The sequence below is a fragment of the Antennarius striatus genome, chromosome 1 (assembly GCF_040054535.1).
Source record: "Antennarius striatus isolate MH-2024 chromosome 1, ASM4005453v1, whole genome shotgun sequence".
Classification (NCBI taxonomy): domain Eukaryota; kingdom Metazoa; phylum Chordata; class Actinopteri; order Lophiiformes; family Antennariidae; genus Antennarius; species Antennarius striatus.
The window spans coordinates 7,335,037-7,357,644 of NC_090776.1; the positions used below are offsets into that span (position 1 = coordinate 7,335,037).

At 42.1% G+C, this 22,608-nt stretch overlaps 1 protein-coding gene across 1 annotated transcript; it reads right to left on the reverse strand.

The window, feature by feature from the left end:
* Nucleotides 1-7,719: 7,719 nt before the first annotated feature.
* Nucleotides 7,720-22,144, reverse strand: LOC137596250 (putative nuclease HARBI1). Its single transcript, XM_068316579.1, has 5 exons — nt 22,115-22,144; nt 8,576-8,804; nt 8,369-8,484; nt 8,119-8,200; nt 7,720-8,024 (listed from the first exon to the last, which is right to left on the reverse strand). The coding sequence occupies exons 1-5, from the start codon at nt 22,142-22,144 to the stop codon at nt 7,720-7,722; spliced, it is 762 nt and encodes a 253-aa protein (XP_068172680.1).
* Between the last annotated feature and the right edge of the window lie 464 nt (nt 22,145-22,608).

Here is a 22,608-nt window from a genome sequence, read left to right on the forward strand (position 1 = left end):
ACAAGAGAAAAATGAGATGACAAAAGACAGAAAACATCCATAAAGTTGTTCTCAAACTCTTTATTGAGGTTATATTAGTGCAATCTATCAGTGATGTACTGGAAAATCCATAACCCTACAGTAGAATTTCACCCCTGTGAGCTGTTCCCCTTTTATGAAGTGCAATCTCATAGCAGGACTGCAAGCCTTTACGGAGCTCATTTTTCAAGCAGTGTGATGTGGAATAGCCATGTCAGAAACACAGAGATGTTGACTGGAGGGGATCCCCACCATTCTTCAGTCATTTATCCATCACAGAGTCTTGGAGCAGCTGAATTGCCCTCTACTATTAAATAAGAATTTTTACCATTGCAGATTCAATTTGTGATTGATTAAGTGCATTTTCTTGGAGCCAAATCCTGTTTATCTCAGTTAGTTACAGCAGGAAAAACAAGCTTGATTGGACAAGTGGAAGTTGTTGTTATTTGCTTTGAAGTTTAAAAACCCTTTAATGTTTATGGGCACCAATGCAACAGCTAAAATAGTACTCTGTATATAAAATAAAATACTCATGAATACTGTTGCCACAAATAATACAAAAGTACATGTGTAGGAAGTTAAAATTAGCCTTGAACAAAGATTAGGATGTCAAATTTAGCAAAATGAAAAATCTTGAAATTGCAGAATAAGTTGTTTTAGATGTCAAAAAAAAAAAAAAGAGATTGACATCAGACAGCTCTTATTTCCAAAGTAACAGTATAGTCTGTTTCAAAAGAGGAGAGTTTGCTGCCCATCCATACATCTTCCACCGCTTATCTGTAGTCGGGTCGCGGGAGTTTTCTGCCCATTCAACTGAAAAAGCAGTATGTTGTCTGACCCTATCAAGAATCACCTGTCCTTTGTACTTCCTACTCGGCACCTGGATTCATCAAGACCTGAGGATGTGTGATGCTGAATTTAGCACAATTTTGACCTTAAAGTACGTCAATACCTATAGAAATAGAATAACTGAGCAAATTGTACCACAGCAGAGACTGGTGTCGGGGCAAGACTCAGCTTAGTGAGATACATACACACTGAGAAAATAAGAAACAGACATAGATATAGGCTAAGTGACTCAGAGATAGATAATTTCAGGTGATGTGCTCTACAAAGAAAAAATAAGGCAGCGTCCCGGTCACTCCCAAAGAGAACCTCAGCATCTTCATCTCTGCTACCTCCTCAATGACACTGTCTCTAGACCAAAAAACATCACTGGTCTCACCACAGATTTGTATACCTTTTATTTTAGCTGAAACTCTTCTATGACAAATCACATCAGACACTTTCCTCCACCCGTTCCATCCTGCCTGTATACGCTTCTTCACCTCTTCACCTCACCTCCACAATCTCCATTGCTCTGGACTGTTGACCCTAAGTACTTAAAATCCTCCACCTTCTTCATCTATTCTCCCTGTAACTTCACTCTTCCACTTGGGTCCCTCTCATTCACACACATGTACTCTGTCTTACTGAGGCTAACCTTCATTCCTCTCCTTTCTTGGACAAACCACCTCTCTAGCTTCTCCTCCACCTGGTCCCTGCTCTCACTGCAGATCACAATTTTATCTGCAAACATCAAAGTCCATGCAGATTCCTGTCTAACCTCATCTGTCAGCCTGTCCATCACCATAGTGAACAAGAAGGGACTCAGAGCTGATCCCTGATGCAGTCCCATCTCCACCTTGAACTCCTCTGTCACACCTACAGCACACCTCACCACTGTCTTACAGTTCTCATACATGTCCTTCTCTAACATTCTTCTCTGCCACTCCATACTTCCTCATACAATACCACAGTTCCTTTCCGGGCACCCTGTCATAAGCTTTCTTCAGATCGACAAAAACACAATGCTGCTCTGTTTGGCCTTCTCTGTACTTCTCTATCAACATTCTCAATGCAAATACTGGGTCTGTAGTACTCTTTTTTGGCATGAAACCATACTGCTGCCCACAAATGCTCACTTCTGCCCTTAGTCTAGCTTCCACTACTCTTTCCCATAACTTCATTGTGTGGCTCATTAGCTTTATTCCACTGGCGTTGCCGCAACTCTGCACATCTCCCTTGTTCTTAAAAATGACCACCAGCCCACTTCTCCTCCATTCCTCAGGCATCTTCTCACTGTCTAAGATTCTGTTGAACAATCCAGTCAGAAACTCTACTGCCACCTTTCCTAGACACTTCCATACTTCCACAGGTATATCATCAGGACCGACTGCCTTTCCACTCTTCATCTTCTTCAATGCCCTCCTCACTTCATCCTGACTAATCTTTGCTACTTCCTGGTCCACAGCAGCAATCTTTTCTAGTCTTTGTTCTCTCTCATTTTCCACATTCATGAACTCTTCAAAGTACTCTTTCCATCTTCCCATCACACTACTGGTACCTGTCAACAGACTTCTGTCCCTATCCTTAATCACCCTAACCTACTGCACGTCCTTCCCATCTCTGTCTCTCTGTCTTGCCAACCTGTATGGATCAGTCTCTCCCCCCTTACTGTCCAACCTGGCATACAAGTCATCACAAGCCCCTTGTTTGGCCTTTGCTACCTCTACCTTCACCTTACACTGAATCTCCCTGTACTCCTGTCTGCTCTCCTCTGTCCTCTCAGTGTCCCACTTCTTAGCTAACCTCTTTCTCTGTATACTGTACAGTCCTGTACCTCCTCATTCCACCACCAAGTCTCCTTATCTGCTTTCCTTCCAGGTGACAAACCAAGTACTATCCTACCTGTCTCCCTGATCACATTAGCTGTAGTTGTCCAGTCATCTGGCTGCACCTCCTGACCACTCAGAAGTCATGCAACACTCTTCCTTTTTCAGCTTCCACCATTTCGTCCTCTCCTCTGACTTTGCCCTCCTCATCTTCCTCACCACCAGAGTCATCCTACACACCACCATCCTATACTGTTTGGCTACACTCTTGCCTTCCACTACTTTGCAGTCACTGATGTCTTTCAGATTACACCATCTACACAAAATGTAGTCTACCTGTGTGCTCCTACCTCCACTCTTATAGGTCACCCTATGTTCCTGCATCTTCTGGAAGAAACTATTCACTATAGCCATTCACATTCTTTTTGCAAAGTCAACTACCATCTGTCCTTCTGCGTTCCTCTCCTGGATACCAAACCTGCCCATCACCTACTTATCACCTATGTTTCCTGCACCAACATGTCCATTGAAGTCAGCACCAATAACAACTTTTCACTTCTAGGTATTGTTACGGCCGTAGCTCATCCGTTTGTATTGTGTGTCCCTCTGCGGCCCTGCCTCTGAGCTGCTGGCCCTGCCCTGCTCTGCTCCCAGATGCTCCGCCCTCCATCAGTGCCAGGTGTGGTGGCTCTGGGACTCCTGACTGCACCTCGTCACCAGACCATCTCCTGATTGGTGTGCTGCCTTCCTGCCTGGCCCAAGCCCTGCCACGTCACCTGGAAGGGACACTTTAAAAAGCTCTGCAAGCCAGCTAGTCGGGGCGCCTGTCTGACTGTGGCAGCACGCCTTTGACTCTGACGAATTGCGAACTTGTGACCTTGCGTATATGTTGAATTTGTATGAATTTGAAATTCGCCCATTGGCTGAGAACCTTAGTTAAACCTTTGTACTTGTTTGCGAGAATTTTGAATAAATGTTTTATGTTCCCCCTTTTTGAAATCCGTTATTATGTTATCTATCCAGTCCTCTAGCTGGGTCGTAACGGTATGATCTGCATCACTTAATCAAAGTCCAACCAGAATTTATCCTTCTCTTCCAGCTCACATCCTACCAGTGGAGCATACCCACTCTAGGAGCCAAAATGAATGTTTGTTTGCATGAACTCATATACAGTATGTTCTGTTTAAACCATATCCCCGATTCACCCCATCTAGTGGCTGGACTGGAGCCTAAAGGTCCAGTCATCCTACCTGGAGGGCGTGGCCAGAGCAGGAAGACACAGTCTTTGACCTCAATGCATAACCTCCAAGCTTTAGATTAGACTGCTCCTCCTTTATAAAATATAACTCTATCAGTGCAATCCTTATTTGAATTTAACATTTGATCTTCTGGGCTTTTGTATTAATTTTAGTTTGTAATAAATCTTAGTTTATTTTTTGGCTACAAACTTTTGTGGACTTTGGATCATTTTGGACTGGTAGAGAATCAGACATTTTTGCTCGGCCACCAATGGTTATCAATAGGCCCAGGAAATAACCATTACACCCACTAACAACATTGAAAACCACACCTTCGATTTCTCGCTTCAGACTCATCACTCTATCTGACACTCTTTTTACCTCCAGGACATTCCTAACAAATTCCTCATTCAAGATAACTCCTACTCCATTTCTTTTACTGTCTACACCATGATAGAACATCTTGAACCGTGCTCGTGCTCTGGCCTCGCTACGTTTCCACCTGGTCTCCTGGACACACAGTATGTCTACCTTCCTCCTCTGCATCATGTCAACCAACTCTTTATCTTTTCCTGCCATAGTTCCAACATTCAACGTCCCTACTCTCAGTCCTGTACTCTTGGCGTTCCTCTTTTCTCTCTTCCTACAAACACACTTTCCTCCTCTCCTTCTTCGACCAACAGTAGTCCAATTTCGACCGACACCCTGTAGGTCAACATCACCGATGGCGGTCGTTGTTGACCCAGGCCTCGACCGATCCAGTATGGAAGTCATAGGTTTTATTTGCATGTTTGATTTGGCAAAAGTTTTACGCCGGATGCCCTTCCTGACACAACCCTCTGTATTTATCCGGGCTTGGGACTGGCACAATAAGACACTGGCTTGTGTCCTCTTGTGGCTACATTAATGAAGACAAGTGAATGCTTGTGCAAATCTTTTAGTTACTGACCACATTACAGTCTGCTACTCAGGTACAAATGATCATACATCCAAGAGTCAGGAACAGACCCAGACCTCCACATCAGAAATGTAGTCTGCAGCATCACACATGATCTGGGCAGATGTTTGTTTGTCTATTATGCAGTCTTTAACATGTTGAAACAGTTTTTAATCTACCTTGATGGGAATGTGGGTACCATCTACATTGTGAAATCCTAAAAGAAGTTAATAATCCAATTCTAAGGTTGTAGCGCAATGTCATTAAGAGAATATCATTTCAAATTCATTCATCAGATGTCTACATCATTCACTTGCAATCCTGTGGAACTCCTCCTTGATGATTCTGACGGGTTTATCTCTGGGGAAATAGAAAAAAAACGGTTGTAAAAGTTTGAAGGCGAGGTGCACTGTGCATCTCCCACATTGTATAGAAAAGCTACCGTTTTCAAATAAAAAATCTCACTGGAGCACTACACACAGCTCTGGTGCAGATGTGAGGATGGATCAGGTCGTGGATGTGTGAGATGGATCGGGACGTGAACCAGTACTGATCATAAAGAGAACTGTCTGGATACGACGGGACATTTGAACGCGATAAAAAAAATATTTAGATGTTTGTCATGTTTGCCTCTAAAATCCCTCTAAAATTCGGAGCTATTTATAAAACCTTACTTCGGTAAAACTCTCCATCTGACAGAGCCAGGAAATGAAACCCTGCGAGCAGCGGTGAAAAAGGGCGGAGTTATAGGAAATCCTGGGTTTGTGGAACAAAACCTGCTACCAACCAGAGGCCTGTACCATAAAGCTTGATTAACCTAGCCAGGCTTCCTATTACTTATCTGGCTTCACTTAACGAGACATCTGCCCTCTGGATTGTCGGTACCATAAAGCTGGCTATCAACTCACTAATTCAATTCAGGCTTGTCCAATTTAGATCTGTGCGTGCTCACATAAAAAGGTAGGAGTTTGTTGCCCTTTTTAATAGCAAACATGGAAAAATCTGCCCGAGCTGCATATTTCACATCGGAGGAGCAAACAATAATAATTCATAAATACGAGCAATACAAATCAATAATCCAGTCAAAAAGCAACACAGTTGCAGCTGCCAAACGGCGCAAGGATTGCTGGCAAAAAATCGCCGACTATGTAAGTTAGTGCCATTATAATATTATTTCCCCACTATGATTGCACTTGTATATCTGACTACAGTAACATTTGTGTGTTCGATAAATGTATGTGTGTGTGAAATTTTTAATTCTGGCATGTGATTGTAGCCTTATTATTTCAGATTCAACCCAAGTGGAGCAAAGCAAACATGGGAGCAAATCAAACATAAGGCTAAAAATATACTTCAAAGTGGTCAGTACACTTACTATATCTTATACATGTAGCATATGTATATGTAGGCCTACATGTTGGAGGCTATATACCCTCCAACCTGTGAAAGGCTTTACTTCTTCACACTGTCTGTGTAGGATGATCACAATGGAATTGATATGATATTCTTTGCAGCCCACAGGAAAAAAGCTCAACGGGAAAAGACGGGGGGGGGGGGGTGGTCGACCCTTGTTGGAGGGTATAGGGGGGGTGACATCAGACCCCGGTGGAAGTGGCAGCTCCCGCAGCACTTTATTTGTTCAGGGTACGTCTCAGTGACTCAATGTTAAAACACTGGGTTGTTTATAGAACACAATTATCCAATATTTTTACTGTGGGAGTGTAACATGTATTTTCTCAACAGTTGATAGTGAGACTCATACTCTCACGCTGCTGCCCCAAACCCACACAAACATTGTCCCATGCAGAGGTAAGAGTGAAGTCAACCTGTCACATACATTTACACGTGTCATCTGTGGTTGCTGATCATAGATTTCGGGGAGTGGTACTCAGGTGGAGGCCATGGATGAGGAGGAAACACTGTCGGCAGGCTCAGAAAAACCATTGCTGGTACACTGTCCATAATTATGTCATTCACCCTGTTTTAACATAGATCCAGTGTGGGCACTTGGCAGTTGCTGATGTTATCTTTCATGTCTCACTAATGGTGGTGGTCTGCACATGGGACTAACTGGTGTCCTCAGTGCTCGCTATCTTAAAATGAATTAGCTGCTATGATGTATATGTCACAGGAAGAGGGAAATCCTCCAGACCCCGAGCCTGTGGCCTCCACCTCCAGACAGTCCAGCAGGAGACAGTCGCAAGATGTAATTAACTTCAATTTAATGGGGATAGTCAGTGTGACATTGGCATTTTAAAGCCAGCCATTATTAGCAGGAATGTTTATATGGTGAAGCAACTGTAAAATGTATGTAATTTGTTTCAGGTCGGAGCGGACAATATGAGAACGCTGTACAAAAGAAAACTGGAATTACACATTGCCGCAAAGAAACTGCATATTGAATATAAAGAACTGAAAATGAGAAAACCCACCTTGAGGTGGAAAAATTACAACACGAGAAGAAGGTAATTCAGTGATTTATTTTCAGGTAAATTAAACAATTAACACCAGGGGCATTTCCCGGTTTGGGATCAATAAATCTATCTATCTATCTATCTATCTATCTATCTATCTATCTATCTATCTATCTATCTATCTATCTATCTATCTATCTATCTATCTATCTATCTATCTATCTATCTATCTATCTATCTATCTATCTATCTATCTATCTATCTATCTATCTATGATGTAATGTTTTTCAGACATGGGCAACACTGAGACTCAAAATGTGCTGTTCCGTTTCAGGAGCGGGAGAAAAATTAAAACTGTGAAAAAGAAATAAATTTTAAAAAATTCCATGTTTGCTTTTTTCATTTAACTGAAAAAAAATGCAGTTATGGCCTCTCTCACAGCCCTGCCTGAAGGGAAATCAACAGTGATGGGGTCCACCACATCCGGGGGTGGGGGTCCTCTCCTTCCTCATCGTGGTGATATAGTGCAGAACCACACATGCAGAAATGATCCTGCATGCTGGGTCTGGGGCCACCCTCATGCCACGGAGGCATGAAAACCGTGCCTTGATGACCCCAAAGGTCATATATATCCTGACCCTGGTTTTGGCATGGGCCACATTGACCCTCCTTTGTGGCCCTGCACCGGGATCAGGATAGGGGGTCAGGAGATAAGGAAGACAGGCATAGCCTCCGTCTCCAAGGAGTACTCCACTGAACTGTCCTAAAGATAAAAAAGAAATTGCTTTGATTAGTGTGGGAAAAAATGCTTAGGGATATCATCAAAATCTATAGCCACCAATGTAAATTTTTCATACCCTGCTCCACCTTTGGGCACAGCAAAGACTCCCTGAATAAGCGGGAGTTGTGGACAGACCCCATCATTTGGTCACGTGTCATCTACAGAAGCATTGGGGATAAAATGTAGTGAGTGATGCTGTAATGTGTATTTAAAAAGGACTCAAACATAGCAAGCCTACTACTGAAAAAAGTATTGTGTGGATGTTTTTATACATTTGGACAGTTTAATTTAAAATGACTGACATAATATTGTAAGATGAATTCTACCTGAATGTTGAGACTGTGAAAGGACTTCCTATTCACAACGTTGGCCTCATTCTTACCCAGATGGGCAGAGATGGGGATGTGGGTGCAGTCAATCAAACCCAGCACCCTGGGGAATCCTGTGAAAGGAATGTGCTGCATTTAATATACAATGGCAAACATCCCAGGGCTTGGTCTACATTATGCAAATTAAACATCAACCTTGCTTACCTGCGATGTCATAAAAGCCCTCTTTGATGCATTGCGTGGGCAGGTGTCCGGGAAACACCACGAATGCATCGACATGCTCAGTCAGGGCCCCCGCTACTTTATGAATAGCTCTACATACTGTGTTTTTCCCGAGGTTTTCAGCATCGCCAACAGAATACATAAAAGTAAAAGTAAGTAGGTGTTCAGCATAGGTTACCACGACAACGTAGTCCGATAGAAAGTAAGCCACCTTTATGGTACCGAAAAGCCAGGGTTAAGCCTGAAGTTATCTCACTAAGCCGTAATCCAGCTTTATGGTACAGGCCTCAGGTTAGCTTCAGAGAGTCTGTTACTGCGGCAACAAACCCAGAGGTTCAGTTTACCTCACTTCATGAAACAGGTCAGGGTTACTGCTCTAACTCTGGGTTACGTTACCTGCCTTTGTGAAACCGAAAACCCTGGTTTTCCCTGATTCCAGGGTTAATTTACCCAGGTTTTCCACTAAACCTGCCTTGTGAAACGGGCCCAAAAAGAGCTATCTGAAGAAACGTTGACTATTTATAAGGAATGTGATGTGAGGAGCTGTCAGGTCTCGCCTTTTAGTTGATTTGCAAGAGTGTCAGAAAATAGTGGGGGACTCAAGGAGGAGTCATAGATTGTCAGAAATCAATTCTCTGGACATCTCTCTGGCGAGTGCTCAGTCATCGTCAACAATAGTATATAATAATATACTATAATAATCTCCAACATAATGTGTTGCCATATAGGATAATTCAATCTTAGTTTGAAAGCCATCTGTTGATCAGTGCTAAATTGAATCTTTCAGATGTGTGGTTTTGTGAAAATCCTCCACCTGGTACCGCATTTCTTCTCACAGCAAAGGTTCTGCCCCCATTCCACTTGTCGATCAGCCTTTTCATTGCAGCTCAGAGTTGTGAGATATCCATGAGATTCAACAGCTGATGGATCACAGAGTCTGTTTCATCTTCCCCTGCTTTACATTTTCTCCAGGCTCATTACTGTATTGGTGTAAGCTCTCAGCTTCTGGTTGGCAGTGGAGCTTGTTTGCCTCGTGTGCATCAGGCAGCACCACTGTGTCAACAAGATCAGCAGCTAAACACTTCAAACTATGCAAGTTTAATGAGGAACAAAGCAACAATGCACTTAGTGGTATGGCATTTTTCTCCGTTTCCTTTGTATCAACTGGCACTCTAATTCTGTTGTCTGGTTGCTTCTCATTCTCTCCTCTCACCATTGCAATGTCAGATTGTATGTCTTTGCATATTTTGTCAGAGTGATTATTTCACAATTTATTTGTCACTGTTCAGTGTTGCTGCTCTCCTGTGCTGGGGTGTGGCAGGACATGAGGCCGAACTTGTGGGTGGAGCCTCGTCCCCACACCTGTTACTCATCCCCACACCTGTTCCTCGTCTCGTCTGGGTTGATTAGCCTGAGGCTTTATAAGCCGGCTTCTTCTTTTTGTTCATTGCCAGGTTGTTTTTGTTCCTCTGCTTTTCTTGGGTGTCTTGATTTAACTATGATTAAAAGATGGAAGTAGTGATAGGCAGAAGAAGCCCCATGAAGCATTGAAGCTTTTCATCCCAATCGGTTCACGGTGGTTCGGAGCTTCATGAGGCTTCATTTGCTCTAGTACGACATCTACTGGATGGTAAAATATCAGGTGGCATGAGTTTGAAGTGTGCGGCATTTTGCAGAAAGCCTGTTAACAAAACTGTCAGCAAAATAAAGAAGTACGCAAAACATGTATAGTTTAGTGATTATAAAATATATATTTATATACATGTAACTGATTTATCTTTAGGATCCAGGGGAATGGGCGGAAGCTATTTAAGCATGCTGGTAGCAACGCTCTTGCTCTCCCTTTTTATCGGCAGCAGACGTCACATACGTAAGTGCAGCAGTGGTGTAGGAAGTCACGCCAAATGTTGTTTAGTGATATGTGTGACTTTAGTGTTTTAATAGTCCTAGCTTTGCATATGATGACTGCTCATAACACGCCCTGATATGAATGCACTGATGTGACAGCTAGAAACTCGGGATTTTAAGGAGTTATTGTTCACCATGCTTCCAGCCATCTGTGTTTATTTTAATAAATGGCGCACTTTTTTTGGTATTGGTTAGTGCAGTGGCAGACACACACCTGAGCCACACCTTACTGTGATCAAGTCCCTGGAGGAGGCCAGGTAACACTCATTTGTTGGACTGTTTTATGAATATGGCTTTTAGAAAATGTACGTAATTTTATTACGTAAAATTTTATTTTATCGAATTTTATTTTAATTCTAATTTCCTTTTCATTTTTGAAGAATTATCCACAAGAGCGATGACTGTCACTGTTCTTTCCCTAGTCTTATAGAGTTACTGTTTTATTTCCCTTTTTATGATTTTATTTCTATTTTATCTGACACATTACGAGGGCAGAGGTATCACATGCACCGACAGGTACAATTATTTAAGAGTGGTACAATCAAGGAGAGGCGCATGGCTCCATTTATCTAGGACCCTCCTTTTTATTGTTTTGAGTCATTGCCTAATTTATTCTATATTTTATTGTTGGAATGCCTAGCCTGTTAATTGGCATCATAACCTGTGTGTTGTGTCCACAGTGACTCCCAGTATTTTAGTGTGTGTTTTGGGCACTAGATCGTGAAGCCTTTGGGGACTTTCGTGCAAACTACCACTGCTTACTGGCCATTGTGTGGAGCCAGTACCTATCAGGTGTTTTTATACTGTGTAGCTCTAGGCTTGTCTCATTGGCCTGCCCTGTGATTTTATGTGTTGGATTTTTAATTGTTTTAATTTAGGTTTTAACTAAGTAATCTGCTTTAATAAATTGTAAATTCCTGTTTTAACTTCCAGCCTCTTGTTCCGTTTGTTCTAGACACTGACCTGTGTATTCAGTGGGTAGATTGAATTTAGTATTTATAGTCTTAACAACCACAAATTCAATACTAATATATATATACAGTATAAACACACAGTATATAATATATACAGGCAAATCTCGGTTTCCGAAAACAATTTGTTCCGGAAGGTTGTTCGAATAGCGATTTGTTTGAATTCCAAATACAATTTTCCCATTTCAAATTATGTAAACGGTCTTAATCTGTTCAAAGATGCTAGAAGATTACCTTTTTTCAACATGTTATGTCATTTATATATCAAATTGTATAGTAATGAAACATCAAAGAAATGTAAAAGAAAGAAGCAAACATGAGAAACAAATCTGGTTACCCCAAGATGCACGTTATCGTCATCTGTGGGACCGAAGTTTACAGTACAGTAACTTGTACCATAGGCAATGGAAATGCAAATTAAATGAAAAATTATTGAATACAGTAAACTAAAAGAAAAAGCACATTACCGTCACGTTTTCTCTAGACTTTTCACACGGCTGGCGGCGAGAAAAAGCCGTTTGTTTCGCGTTCAACTTCCAAATTTTGTTCGACTTCTAAGACAAAAAAGTTGAAAGGACTCAAATTCAGATTTGTTCGATGTCTACAATGTTCCCAAACCAAAGTTTGCTTGTTTGTATTACACACACACCAGCACTATGGAGAGTGATTATTTTCTTTTACCTCATGTCCAAATAAACACGTATAATGAGGGGAGGGTGGTTGGGGTTGGGACAATGATTGTGCTTTTGTAACATTGAGGTATAGCCAGTGATTATGCTTGGTGACATCATTGGTTTTTATTTAGGTACAAAATTTCTCCACTGTGGCAGGTTCCACTTCCTGAATCTCCAAAACGGACTCTCTCCACACTATGTACACCTCGCTCCAGAATATCTCTAATGCTATCTAAATTCCTAACTGTCTCCACACTATCTAACCACAACTCTCCACCATACAACCACATTCTGAATGGAGTGTGATCACTTTATATCGGTGTTGGAGCACGTGTCACTTGCTGAATCAGTCACATGGTATCGGCAGCGAACCGGGGCGTTCCCATGATGGGAGCGTTGATACGGAATGACATCCCTGAAGCCTCACTGCCGGCGAGGGTTCGGACATCATCATTTACAGCTCCTCCCATCGATGAAGCAAGCCTCGATATGTGCTTTGAGGGAACACCCCTCTCCTGTTCGGCACATGCTTTGGAGCTTCGATCCCCAGCGTCACATCACTAGATGGAAGATAATCTCCCCGGTGGTGTCCTTCATTTGGGTCCTACGCATTCCGTGACAGAACAACCTGGCCAACTGTGGACCCAGCAGGCCCCAACTTTCCACAGGGTTTTGCCGCCCTGGCCAACAGCGAGCTTTGGCATCAAGAACTGGTTGTTGAGAAAAGGCGGCGGGGGATAGCCCGGTTGTGGGATACATGGTTGTCGGCTTACACTGGTGTTCCAGCTCCAGTTTTTTTGCCTGTCTCTGAACCTGTTCCAGCGCCAGTCCCAGAGTCTGTTCTAGTGCTGGCTTCCACTCCTGCTCTTTTCCTGAGCGTGTTCCCGAGTCCGCGCCCCAGCCTGTTCCCGATTCTGCGCCCCAGCCTGCTTACATCCTCCAACCCCAGTCGATTCCCACGGCTGGATCCCAGCCGATTCCTGAACCTGTTCCTGGGCCTGGACTCCATTCGGTCCTGGAGCCCGACTCTGACCCTCCCCCCTGACCGTTTTTGGGACGTTAGGGGCTGTCCCTTGAGGGGGGAATACCCACGGTACAATGTTTCTGCTCTGCTGTACCGGGGTGTGGCAAGAGGAGAGGCCGAAATTGTGGGTGGAGCCTCGTTTCCACACTTGGACCCAATTGGGCTGATTAACCTGAGACTTTATAAGCCAGTTTATTCTTTTGTTGTGTTGCCAGGTTGTTTTTGCACTTCTCCGGTGTTTCCTTGCTGTTTGCTTTGTTTTGATTAAAATATGGATGACAATTGTGGTGGAATGTTTTAAATACAATAAAATAATACAATAAAATAATTCACACCTCCCCTAGCCACGCCTATATAAATGATGTGTGATCCTTTTCATAGCTTTGTACATGAACACCGCTACAGCTCTCGTCTGCAAGTTTTACTGTGCCCAGAATATTCTGTAATAAAACTTTGAAAGACTGTCCAGAGATCTCATTATAATTAGGTACGTATTTGTTGAACTTGTCTATCCATCTATATCATCGATGATATTATTGTACTACTACTCAACCTATGCATGATCTGAATTGACAAATATCTTGTATTTATACACTGTGTCCTGTCCTAAGAAAAACTAAACCCCACAAGTGGCAACACGAACTGAGAGGGTGTCAAGACTCCGTCCGCTGTCCATGGTCTATCCACTGGACAGACAGACTACACTGTGCGCACATATAAAGGTAAGCTTTTTGGCTTAAATAATGCGCTACTGTCTTGAAGAGATGTTATGGTTTCTGGTGAGATCTGTTTGCTAAACATAATTTTAAAATAAATTTGTTTAGTTAGTCTTCCTAAAACTACCTGTGTGGGTCATCATAGGATGAGTATTTGTCTGAATATACAGTATGTTGTTTGTCTGCTTAATATCTGTTTGCTTTGCATGATAATATTTGTTTACTTTTTCTCTTATTAAATGGGTGACTTTAACTTTAGAAAACAAAAATAAAAAGGTTAAGGTTGAGGTATTAAAACAGTCTATTCGTCGGGCAAGTTTTGTGAAAGATGTCAGATCCAATATTGAATCGGTAAATTATGGGAATTTGGTATTTGGCTGACAGTCTATTAGCTCACATAAATTATTCGGTTTACTGTTAAGGTTCGACGTTTTCCGTCCTGGTGGGACACAGTGGGTAAAAGCCCACGGGTGGCCTTTGTTGATCGTTAAAAAACAAACAAAGCTACGGAAGCCACAATAAAATGAGAGACTTGTTTGCCGTGATCGGATGGGATTTCTGATCCGGTGCCTGATACGGTTTTCTAACTTCAGGGTTGTTCAACTGTGTGGAACTGCACCTATGAGGTTTTAACTTCTTCTCAAGATGATGATTGCTGAAGAGTTTTGACGCCTTTCAGGCAGGTGTTCCATAGGTGACGGGGTGATACACACATGGAGCTGTGCCACTGATCGATTCATCTCCGGTCATGCACAGAGTCGTTAGGCTGGGTTTCCCATGTGTAGTACGGCCGGTTCACCTGAGATCTCTGTAAATAGTTGTCTGGACTGGGGTGGGATAATTTTTATGTTCTTTTTCAACTCTTTCTTGTACCATACAATTGCTCAAGTGTTTGTGGAGATTGATAAATTGCTGATCCACCAATACATATTTTCTATTTCTCTAAACATCCATTCTATTCATCTCTCTCTCTCACCCCCTCCCCCTGATCTCTCACTCTCTACTTTTCTGTTTATCTAGTTAGGAATTCAACTGGGTGTGTATGTGTGTCTGGATGTTTGTGTGTGTGTGGTTGAAAAGGAATGATAAAAGTGAGCTAAATGTGGATAATTTGATCTCTGTGTGTTAGTGATGAGTGATTAACTGTCATATTTTTATGTGTAATACTTTGGTGCATTGGTATCGAGTGTGTTAAAAGGCTGAATAGATTGTTGAGCTGTTGGTAACTGAACTTTAGATTCTTGCATGATAACTGTGGTGTGATTGAGCAGTACTGTTATTTATTTATTTTTTTTGTAAGAGAAAGCCAATGTTTGTCTTTCTGTCTTTGTTTGAGTTTGATTGCGTTAGACGCAGTTAAAGATTTATCCAAAAGCCCCCCAATAATTGATATCAATTGTTACCTCTAATTTTTTGATTTGTTGCACACTTTATTTTTCAATTTTTTTTAAACTGAATTGTCAGAGGAGGCTGGAATTACGATCTATAATAGTGGGTAAGGCTTAGATGTTCAGGGTTGGAGGCTATCCAACTTAAGAATACAGGTAGTCGCCGACTTACGACCTATGCAACTTACGACCGACCGACTTTACGACCACAATGTCCGGGTAACTCGGGCATTCCCTCCAGCCACAGTACTCACGCTCTGAGGCTCCCGCGCTCTCTTCAGTCCCCACGGCGCACACACGCTGTTCAGTCACACTGAGATCAATAGCCATCAATGAATGGCGTATGGAAAAAATGTCAAGCGTTACATGAACTCTTCTGCTGGATTTGAAAGTGACGAAGAACTTGATCAGATTAGAGAGAAAATAGTGAAACTGGCAAAAAACCTCTCCTTGGAGAACTCACGAATGATCGCGCTGTATGAAGAACTGATCGCGCTGGAAGAAGAAAGAGTGGAAGAAGAAGAGAGAAGAGAAGCAGAGAAAGAAGAGGAGGAAACAGAAAAAATGTTCACCACCAAAGGCTTGTCAGAAGGCTTTTCCCTGTTAAATAAACTCCGTGCACACTTTGAAGAAATGGACATAGAACATAGAAACATTTGCAAGGATTGAACGGATGGCAAACGACGCTTTCCGTCCATATCGTGAAATTTATGAGGAGAAAAAGAAACGAACAATTCAGACAAAGCTCACAATGATTATGAAAAGATCGTCTCCCGCTCCCACCAACCCACACGCTGCCCCAGCTGACGATCCGGAAGACCCCCAGCCAAGAACCAGCGCTGCTGGATTGAATTTTTACTTAAGAGTCGATTTACGACCAAGTCGAGTTACGACCGATCTGTCGGTCCCAATCGCGGTCGTAAGTCGGCGACTACCTGTACTGTTTTGGGTTCATGTTGCAGGTTATTCAATTTATGAACGCCATTTTGTAAAAAAAGATGAACTTGGAGTTAAAAGCCATTTTTGTCATAAAATTGGGTTGTTTGATAAATGTGTCACTTCATAGATGCTTACTGAGACAATTCTGACTTAGCTTGGCATAAATTAGCATAAACTAGCATAAATTAGCGTGTTAGCATGTTAGCTTAGCATGTTAGCTTAGCATAAAATAGCACATTTAAGTGAATATGATTTAATATAGTAGCTTTGGATAAGCATTACTTAGCATTACTTAGCTTATCATTGCTAAATATGAACGATTGTTTGTTTCAGTATCTGGAAGAACTATGCTGCTGTGTGTGCTCGCCGCCAGCATAGTTAATACAGTTAATACAAAAACATCGTAGATGCGTGTACTTTGACAATTTGTTCTTTGTCTGTGGTTGGCATGTGATATCTGAATACACTTTTTTTTTTTTTGTAGTTACTATCGTGTGGTTTACATAGGGATTTGATACTCTTGTGATTCTGGCAGTTTAATAGTGTCTGGTTGATTGTGACTGATACGGTTACCCTCTAAAAAAAAAAAGGGGGGGGGTAGATACAGAGTCAAACAATGCAGAAATATACACAAATATACACCAATATACAGTATAATACTTATACATAAACATCATTTTGACACATACATCTTCACATATAGAAGTATTTTTTATTTAATTCAACTGCATTCAATAAAATTATCACTTCACTGTTGGTCTGTGTTTATCATTTTACACTCTGATCTATTTATTTATTTATTTATTTATTTATTCAGTTTATTTCTTCTTTCCAGACATGTTATTACAACAGATTTCACTTTCATCAATGTTGGAACATCAGCAACAACATCCAAAAAGAAAAAAAAAGAGTTGACGGGTATAAGCCATTGGCTTGTAAGGTTCCCGTCCCCTAGATCAACAACAGCTCTCTCATTGCAGCACATTGTCAACCAATTCATACATTGCATGTCACAAATCAATTTCAATTTTTTTTTTAAAATTCTGGTACATTGTTGTTTTTAACCAATAGGCGTGCATCTTTGCACACGTCTTTGTCAGATCTTGAGAAGAGTCCACATTTTTTTCATGTTCATTTTGTTCGTATGATTGTAGAGAATAGAGTCTTTTGTGGGTAACACAGTGTCTTATGTAGTCTCCCACAGTGTCGTTATTTACTCAGCATTCCTTTCCTTTCCACTTTCGTAGCAGTCATAACATCTGCATGTGCTCAGTTACTGCACACAGGTTACAGTGATATTTGTTTCACAGGATTGACAACATGAAGTTTAATTTGCCGTAACAGTGCAGTCCTTTAACCATCATTCACGTCAGAAATATAACCTTGCAAAGTCATGTTTTTAAATGCTTTTTAAAAAGCAGTTAGAGTTCCCATACTGCTAATTTCATTATCCAGTTTATTCTAATGTTTTACGCCACTGAATGATAATGAAAATGTTTTTAATGTTGTTCTTGCTTTCTTCTGTACAAATGCTGTGTTTTCCATTCGTTTGTAATTGGATTCATCAATCTGTATTTATGATTTTATATTTTGAGGTAAATAGTTATTGGCTGCTTTATACATCAGTTGTACAGTTTTATAGCTTATGATGTCATGTATTTTCAATAGTTTAGATTTAATAAATACATAGTTTGTGTGAGCTCTATAATGTTCATTGTGAATAATTCTCAAGGGACTTTTCTGGGTCAAAAATAAAGGTTGCAAGCCACTTTTATATGTGTTTCCCCATACTTCAGCACAGTAGTTCAGATAGGGCAAGATTAGTGCACGATATATTATATGAAGTGCCTTCTGACTTAATTATTTTTGAGTTTTCTAGAGTATGGATACACTTCTGGCTAACTTTATTTGCAGTTGTCTGAAATGAGGTTTCCAATTTAGCATCTCATCAATGATCACTCTTGGCATTTTAAATTCATTAACCCGTTCAATATTTACTTCATTCACCTTAATACTAATTTTGTATGGGAGGGTCCGTACGAGGTGGTAAGAGCCACTTCCACTGCAGTGCAGGTCAAAGGATCCCCTACGTGGTATTATTTAAAGCATTGCTTAAAAGCACCCATTGACATTCTCAGTGACAAAGATGAAGGCCAGGCGAAGGATTCCCTGGAAGGGGAGGGGTTCTCTTTCTTCTCCTCCTGGCTGTGATGGGGATGACGATACAGCAGAGTTTCCAGTTATTCAATTCTCCAAAGAGAAGTGATACCAATAATGATGATAATAATGTACAGAGCAGAATTAGAAGGGAGATAAGGAGTGGTCCTGGATGGCCTCAAGAAGTTGAATGGACTGCTACGGTTGGTGAGTGGCATTTTGATAAGTCGTGGTCTGCAGAAATCTTGCAGATAATATGGACAAAGACAACAGCTAACTAATCTAGGAAGTTTGACCATATCACCCCAGTTTTGGCTGCATTACACTGGCTCCCGATTCATGTTAGATCCGATTTTAAGGTACTCTTACTAACATACAAAAGCCTTAATGGGCTTGCACCAACCTATCTGTCTGATCTTGTTAAACCTTATACGCCGACTAGGGCTCTCCGCTCTCAGAATACTGGTCTCTTGTGTGTTCCTAGATTTAAAAAGAAGTCAGCTGGCCAGAGGGCCTTCTCCTATCGTGCCCCTTTCTTGTGGAATAACCTCCCTATAAATATTAGACAGTCTGAATCTGTAAATGTCTTTAAATCTAGACTCAAAACATATCTGTTCGACCTAACATATAAGTAATATCGGGGATGGCGGTCTCAATGTTTAGGTTTAGCCTAGTCCTGCCGACGAGTCATAGGATTTCTTAGTTAGGCCCCTGCCTCCCATTAATTCTCTGCTATTCTGGTCCCTCTAGCACCACTCTCGCCCCTGCTATCTCTGCTATCTCTGTTTCTCTTCCTTCTTCTGCTGTTCTCTCTCACAGGCCTTTGTGTGGTGGATCATCGGCAATCGGCTACCTCTGTCTGCTTCCATGGCTGGCGATAGCACAAGCTGTACAGTGGTCCTGTTTCACCATCCACTAGGGGAGTGCTGGTTCTGCCTCATTTGGTTCTGCTGTGGTTTTGGGGTTTTGCCAGAGTAACCTTGACTTTAACTTTTTTGAGCTGAATGACTTAGGCACTGTTTGGTCTGTCCTCAGAGTGGTGGATCCTCAGCAATCGGTGACCTCTGTGTGCTTTATCGGCTGGTGGTGACTCGCTCTACTGGATGGATCGGCATGCCTTTGTTATACATTTATTGTTACTGTTATTGTTACTGTTATTATTATTGTGTTGTTAATCTGTACATGCGGTATCTATTGCTTCGTCTGTCCACTCCTGGAAGAGGGGTCCCTCCTCTGCAGTCTTCCTGAGGTTTCTCCCATCCATTTTTTCCCCTGTTAAAAGGGTTTTTGGGGGGAGTTGTTCCTTATCCGATGCGAGGGTCGCACTGCTTGCAGTGCACAAAGGTCAGAGGGATATCGTCCATGTGCAGATTGTAAAGCCCTTTGAGACATTGCTTGTGAATCTGGGCTATATAAAAATAAATAAACTTGAAACTTGAAACTTGAATCTATATGTATTCACAATCTCCGAGGAAAAACCTGTATCCGGTGCCTGACTGGGCTGACATGGGAGAAGCGAAAGGAGAGCTTTCCAGTGATGAAGATGACGGAGATGAGGGAGGCATCCCTCTACAACTCGCACAGCGGCGGGGGGGATTCCTGCCAGAATTCACCCACCGAGGTGTGAGGGGAAGTCTGACTACAAAGGGGAGTGGATTTATAGAGTCCACTCGTCTCAATGTCAGTGAAGCAGGGAGATCCTCACACCTACCTAGGGGTTGAACCCGGGGGAATGTCCTTATCACCATGCAGCCAAGTACGGAACGAGAACACTGTGAAGGGCTGGTAACTTTGTGTCAAGCAATACGTTTTTCAGTTAAAATTCATGTATTCATTACTACATATTGTTTTTCAGTAATCACAATGTCATAAGTTCATATTCATATTAGAAGTGTATTTACTTGATTGATCAGTATTTTAAAATAAATAATGAACTATTTTAGAATTTAGTGATGATTTATCTGTAGATGAAATGTTCATGTTCAAATGTTTTGGAGGCTACTAATTTTGGATTGTCTTCTCTGCAGGCTAAAAAAGCGATCGTTCAGTGAGGGTCACGGAGGAATTTTTCCCCACGAATGCAGTCATCGGGGTGTTCGCCTCCGTCTGTGGTGAAGAATAGTGAGACAGTAGCTGTAGATCTGCGCCATCTTTGTTTAAAATTGGATTGTTGCATTTTATCAAATCTCCCAGTTTTGGTCCATGGCTTAAAAGCCATGGAAGGGGGGAATGTAGTGGAATGTTTTAAATACAATAAAATAATATAATATCATTTCATAGAACCAAAGATCTGGATTGTTGTGTGTGTGTCTCAAATCATTCAGCGCTTGGGAAGATGGCACCAGGCTGTCTCGAGGTCATGAAGACTGCACAAAAATAATCTACTGTTTGACCATGTTTGGAAATGCTTGTGTAACTGTCGGTAACTTTAAATAATTTTGTGTGCAATATATGTGTCCTCGCAGAGTTCGCATGACTGATTATGTTGTGTCATCAGCTTTGTGAAACTGTCGACTTGACATTTTTGTTAATGTCTGGAGGTCATGATGTACCTACTGAAACTGATAAGAACTAGTTGAGAGCAGAGGTGCAGAATCTACACAACAGATTCACACCTCCCCTAGCCATGCCTTTAGAGTATAAATGATGTGTGATTCTTTTCATATCTTTGTACTTGAAAACCGCTGCAGCTCTCGTCTGTAAGTTTTCCTGTACCCATAATATTCTGTAATAAAATTTTGAAGGACTGTCCAGAGATATCATTGTAATAAGAAAATTATTTGTTGAATTTGTCTGTCTATATCATCGATGATATAATTGTACCGCTTCTCAACCTATGCATGATTTGAATTGACAAATATCTTGTATTTATACACTGTCTCTTGTCCTAAGAAAAACAAAACCCCACCACACAATATCTCCACCCGTGTCCTGCATTTGGGTCCAAATCCCACTTCCCGTGAACCTATTGGACAACCTATAAGAAACCATAACCTGGTTCTCATCTAACTACCTCAAACTCAACAGTGGCCCACCTGAGGTTCTCATCATTGCCAAATCAACACTATCTAAAACTAACAGTCTCCCTCTGATTATCTATAACTGCACTGTTTTTCCTTCCCCCAAGGTTAAGAGTCTGGGTGTCATTCTTGACAGTATTCTCTTTCAAATCCAACATCAATAATGTCGCCTTGTCTGTGCATCTCCACATACACAACATCAGCTCCCATATCACTGCTATTCTTGTCCACAGCATTCCTACATCCCGCTTGGACTACTGCAACTCCTTTCTGATCTTCCTCACAAAACCCTCCATAAACTCCAACTGGTTCAGAACTCAGCTGCCCACATCATCACCCAGACCTCCCCATCAAATACCATATTTATTTATTTCAAGACATGCCTCCTTGCATTTAAAGCATGATGTCTGTGTAGGTTCTCAGTTATCCAGGTCATGGTTATCCAACACTGTTTAAGTCAATCCACTGGACGTCTTAATTGACTTACAGCTTTGGATATGCATTTAAAGCAGTGGTTCTTAACCTCTTCCGATGGGCTCACCACCTGTGGGAGGCGCCATAGGGGTCGGGTGCATTGTGAGCTGGGTGGTGGCCGAAGGCGGGGACCTTGGCGATCCAATCCACGGCTACAGAAGCTGGCTCTTGGGACGTGGAATGTCACCTCTCTGTCAGGGAAGGAGCCCGAGCTGGTGTGTGAGGTTGAGAAGTTCTGACTAGGGCTCACCTCCACACACAGCTTGGGCTCTGGTACCATTTCTCTCGAGAAGGGTTGGACTCTCTTCCACTCTGGAGTTGCCCATGGTGAGAGATGCCGAGCAGGTGTGGGTATACTTATGGCCCCCCGGCTTGGCGCCTGTACATTGGGGTTCACCCCGGTGAACAAGAAGGTAGCCTCCCTCCGCCTTCCGGTAGGGGGATGGGTCCTGACTGTTGTTTGTGCTTATGCACCAAACAGCAGTTCAGAGTACCCACCCTTTTTGGAGTCCTTGGAGGGGGTGCTGGAGAGCGCTCCCACTGGGGACTCCATCGTTCTGCTGGGGGACTTCAATGCTCACATGGGCAATGACAGTGAGACCTGGAAGGCTGTGATTGGGAGGAATGGCCCCCCCGATCAGAACCTGGTTTGCAGGCCGCAGTTCGATGATCGACTTTGTGGTCGTGTCATCAGACTTGCGGCCGCATGTCTTGGACACTCAGGTGAAGATAGGGGTGGAACTG

Bases quoted from the DNA above. Each gene is read 5' to 3' on its own strand.
- LOC137596250 (XM_068316579.1), bottom strand. From the start codon at position 22,144: ATGGTACCAGAGCCCAAGCTGTGTGTGGAG. The intron at 8,201-8,368 runs GTAGAATTCATC...ATGCTTCTGTAG, and splicing joins TTCACAGTCTCAACATTCAG to ATGACACGTGACCAAATGAT. The intron at 8,025-8,118 runs GTATGAAAAATT...TTTTATCTTTAG, and splicing joins GTGCCCAAAGGTGGAGCAGG to GACAGTTCAGTGGAGTACTC.